The sequence below is a fragment of the Sinocyclocheilus anshuiensis genome, unplaced genomic scaffold, assembly GCF_001515605.1.
Source record: "Sinocyclocheilus anshuiensis isolate Anshui unplaced genomic scaffold, SAMN03320099.WGS_v1.1 scaffold238, whole genome shotgun sequence".
NCBI classification, from domain to species: domain Eukaryota; kingdom Metazoa; phylum Chordata; class Actinopteri; order Cypriniformes; family Cyprinidae; genus Sinocyclocheilus; species Sinocyclocheilus anshuiensis.
The window spans coordinates 1,341,993-1,345,403 of NW_015547674.1; the positions used below are offsets into that span (position 1 = coordinate 1,341,993).

The window sequence follows — 3,411 nt, forward strand, 5'->3', positions numbered from 1 at the left end:
TCTCATTTGAGATTATGGCTGGTTTCGTGAACATTTCCATTAGGGAATGGCACGAGCATGTGTTGATCGACGATTTTTTTCCACTCCCACAGCTTTCTGATGAAACCTGCGAAACCGAAAGTTAACGGATCAATTGAGAACGGCTATATTACCGCTATTCTCCGCATTCTAAACTATTCTGTCCCATCATAGCAACGTTTGGGCTGTAATGAGCAATCACAACAGCCCTGCTTCTGTTTGGAGGGTGAACGTAGAGGTGATGGAGCGCTTTCTCGCGTGCGCTGCTGCATGCACCTGTGTAGGTGTGATCTATATGCAGTGGACATACATTTGGATGCTCAGGTCAGAAATGGCAGAGATAACGCAGCGCTCCAGGCCTCTGGATACAGCGAGAGACGAAGGTGGGATATGCTGCGATTCCGCCGTGTGCTACGGGGTAGGCGAGTGTTTTAATGACAGTGCTATTTAACTGCTTAAGGGTTTTCATCTCTCGCTTCACCAACAACATGACCTTTTTTTTGCACCTGTAATCTGGTTATACCAAAGTATTCTCTAGAGAGTAAAATAATGATTCAGTACTACGGTACATCAAAGTACAGCGTATTGGCATTGCTGGTCTTTTAAAGCACCTTGAAGTACCATCACTGTGGTATATGAATATGGTTACTCATGTACCATAGTTATTTACATAGTAGTCCAATGCATTTTCAACAATACCATGATACAGTTCCAAAAAAAAAAATCATAGTGGTACACTGTAAAAAATGATTGTGATTTTAACAGTAAAAGACTGTAAATTAACAGTAAGTTTCCATACTATATACGATGAATAAATGTAATTACATTTAATGTAATTTTACAGTAAAATACTGTTAAAAATACGGTTTTTGGAAGTGAAAAAGAAAACTTCATTGTATAATTTACAGTGAAAAACTGTAAATGGGCACTCCCAGAATTCCCTGCATGGCACTTCATATTTGATGTTTTTTTTTTTTGTTGAAATAGCATGTTTATTCTTCGTTTTTCTTATTAGATGTGTACATTAGGGTTTAATCTTATATCTAATGTTGTTAAATGAATGTTTATTGCATTATTTCAGCATCATGTGTGTCACCATGATGGGGTTTAGTGTTTGTGTGAATGACACTGTGCACCTTCTATATATAAGTATTGCCCTCCTCAGCTCGTAGAAAAGCTGTTTGTGATGAGCTTTGGTTCATCATGTGACTTTCTCAACACCAGCAGTTTTTGGTGGTTATCAGTGCATTACAATGGTTCAAAACCGATATTAACACTTCAATATGTTGGTTTATTAACATTACATCCGTTAATGAAATACGGTATTTTATTGTGAATTTAAGTTAAATCTGTAAAACCCAAAATGTTGCTACCATATTTTTTTATGGGGAAGTTCTGGCAACCACAGCTGCCGGTATTTTACCGTAAATGTCACAGATTTTTTTTTACAGTGTACCATGGAGTTTAATTGTGCTACTAATTTTCACTTCCTCATCTGTGTTAAAATAAATATTACACTTGCAGAACTGGTGGCTGCCTTCTGCTCACAATGCATAAAATAAAATCAGAAGCAAATAGTCAGTCAGAATGGAGCATGCTTACCGATTTAAACAAATTAGGACACCGGAATTCTCTTTAGTCTTCTTTAAATTCATTTCAAGCGATAGTATTTATTTCAAAAGCTTAGGTTGGAATTTTCTCAATGGCAGTCATTCATCAGACTCTGATAATCAACGTGCATTTAGTGTGTTCTTGAAGTGTCCTCTGCAACAGCACAGTGAAAGACTCTGGGATCAAAGCTCTGTTCATCAGCCACAACCCCAAATCATGACATCAAGAAATAATGCTAAACACAAATAACAAAAACCAACAAACCACATATGGCAAGTAGGATATCAAATGCATCAGTTTTAATCGGGACGGGACAACAATGAACAAAATGACCCAAGCAAGATTAAATAGAGCTTCAAAAGGAGAATGTTTGTACTGACAAAAAGAAGAAGAGGAATGTTTTGTGTACTGATTACTGTCTGCCGAAAGTATGAAACCAAATAATCAAATCATAAAGACTGTATAAGGTCTCTTTTGAGTAATTTGGCATATTGTTGGGCCTGTGCAGTTCATGGTATTTTGACCAAAGGTATGTGCACACCCTCCTCCAAATGGGTTGGGCTATTCCAGTAATGCCTGTGAGGACAATGACCGAGAATTGTGTTTTTGGCTTTGTTGCAGTAGTTTGGGAAGAGTCCAACATGGTTCTGCATGACAATGTTTTCACATGAATTACTGCCATTGCCAACAATTAACTCTATTAATTAGAATGGGGTAGACTGGTTGTACAGTGTAACATCTGACAGTTTTGTTTTTACTTTAGTACGAAGTAACCACTGTGTAAAATCCTGAAGCAAAATCAATGAGCTTTAGTGAGTGATGATGTCTAATTTCCCATAGGCTACGTCTTGTTACAAGGCAAGCGGTTATCACAGATTCCCTGAGAGACGAACACATGCAGCGGGCCGAGACAAGAGAGATGTGACAAAACAGAGGAAGAGACGAGAAAGTGAGTAACATCTGTCACTCTCTCTCTCTCTCTCTGTCTTACACACAAACACACATTTTTATGTTTTATATCTCATGTGAATTGTCCTTTCTTTTAGCAGAGCGGCACACATTTCTCCATCTTGTTCCTGTGTCCTCGCAGTCGTACAGTGAGTATAACACCAAGATAAAGGGAATAGTTTGACCAAAAATGAAACTCATCCTCACCTCACCATTCCAAACCTGTATGACTTTCTTAATTCTGAAAAAAAAAAAATTGAAGTATGTGGGTAACCGAATAGTTCTGGCGACCACTGTCAAATACATTAAACAAATAAATAAATAAAAAATACTGAGATCCTTCTCAGAACTTCTTCGTTTATGTTCCACAGAAGAAAGTTTTAGAACAACATGAGGGTGAGAAATGACGGGTGTCACAAGTTTTTTGTGAACTATCCCTTTAAGAACATATGTCATTTGTAAACATATTTTTGACTCAAAATAGAAAGTCAAAGTTATGCTTTGAGTATCTATCTCTAGCTTCCCCCCCCCATTACTGGAAAAGTAAATATGTTTTTTGATTACTTCAGCGTGTTACTCAAGTCATGGGGTTGTTATTGTTATTATATTTAGACAGACGTCTAACTGACTTGTCTATATGCATCTGTTATTTCAACGCACTAACTTTGGCTGTTGGTAAATTATGTTTTCAAAAGGATACAAATGTTAAGTCTGCAAGAAGAAGACATGTTAGTTATGATTAATGATTAGTTAAAAATTCCCTTCACGATAGATAGATAGATAGATAGATAGATAGATAGATAGATAGATAGATAGATAGAGAGAGAGAGAGAG

The 3,411-nt window shown here is 37.0% G+C and overlaps 1 protein-coding gene across 2 annotated transcripts in view; it reads left to right on the plus strand.

Moving 5' to 3' along the window:
* Positions 1–308: 308 nt before the first annotated feature.
* LOC107702913 (tumor necrosis factor ligand superfamily member 13-like) overlaps positions 309–3,411 on the plus strand; it is an 8,296-nt gene continuing 5,193 nt past the window's right edge. For both annotated transcript variants that reach the window (XM_016505350.1, XM_016505351.1), the window contains exons 1-3: positions 309–436; positions 2,470–2,578; positions 2,679–2,726. In XM_016505350.1, coding sequence (XP_016360836.1) covers positions 314–436; positions 2,470–2,578; positions 2,679–2,726 — 280 coding nt within the window. In that variant the 5' untranslated portion in view covers positions 309–313. The remainder of the gene's footprint in view (positions 437–2,469; positions 2,579–2,678; positions 2,727–3,411) is intronic.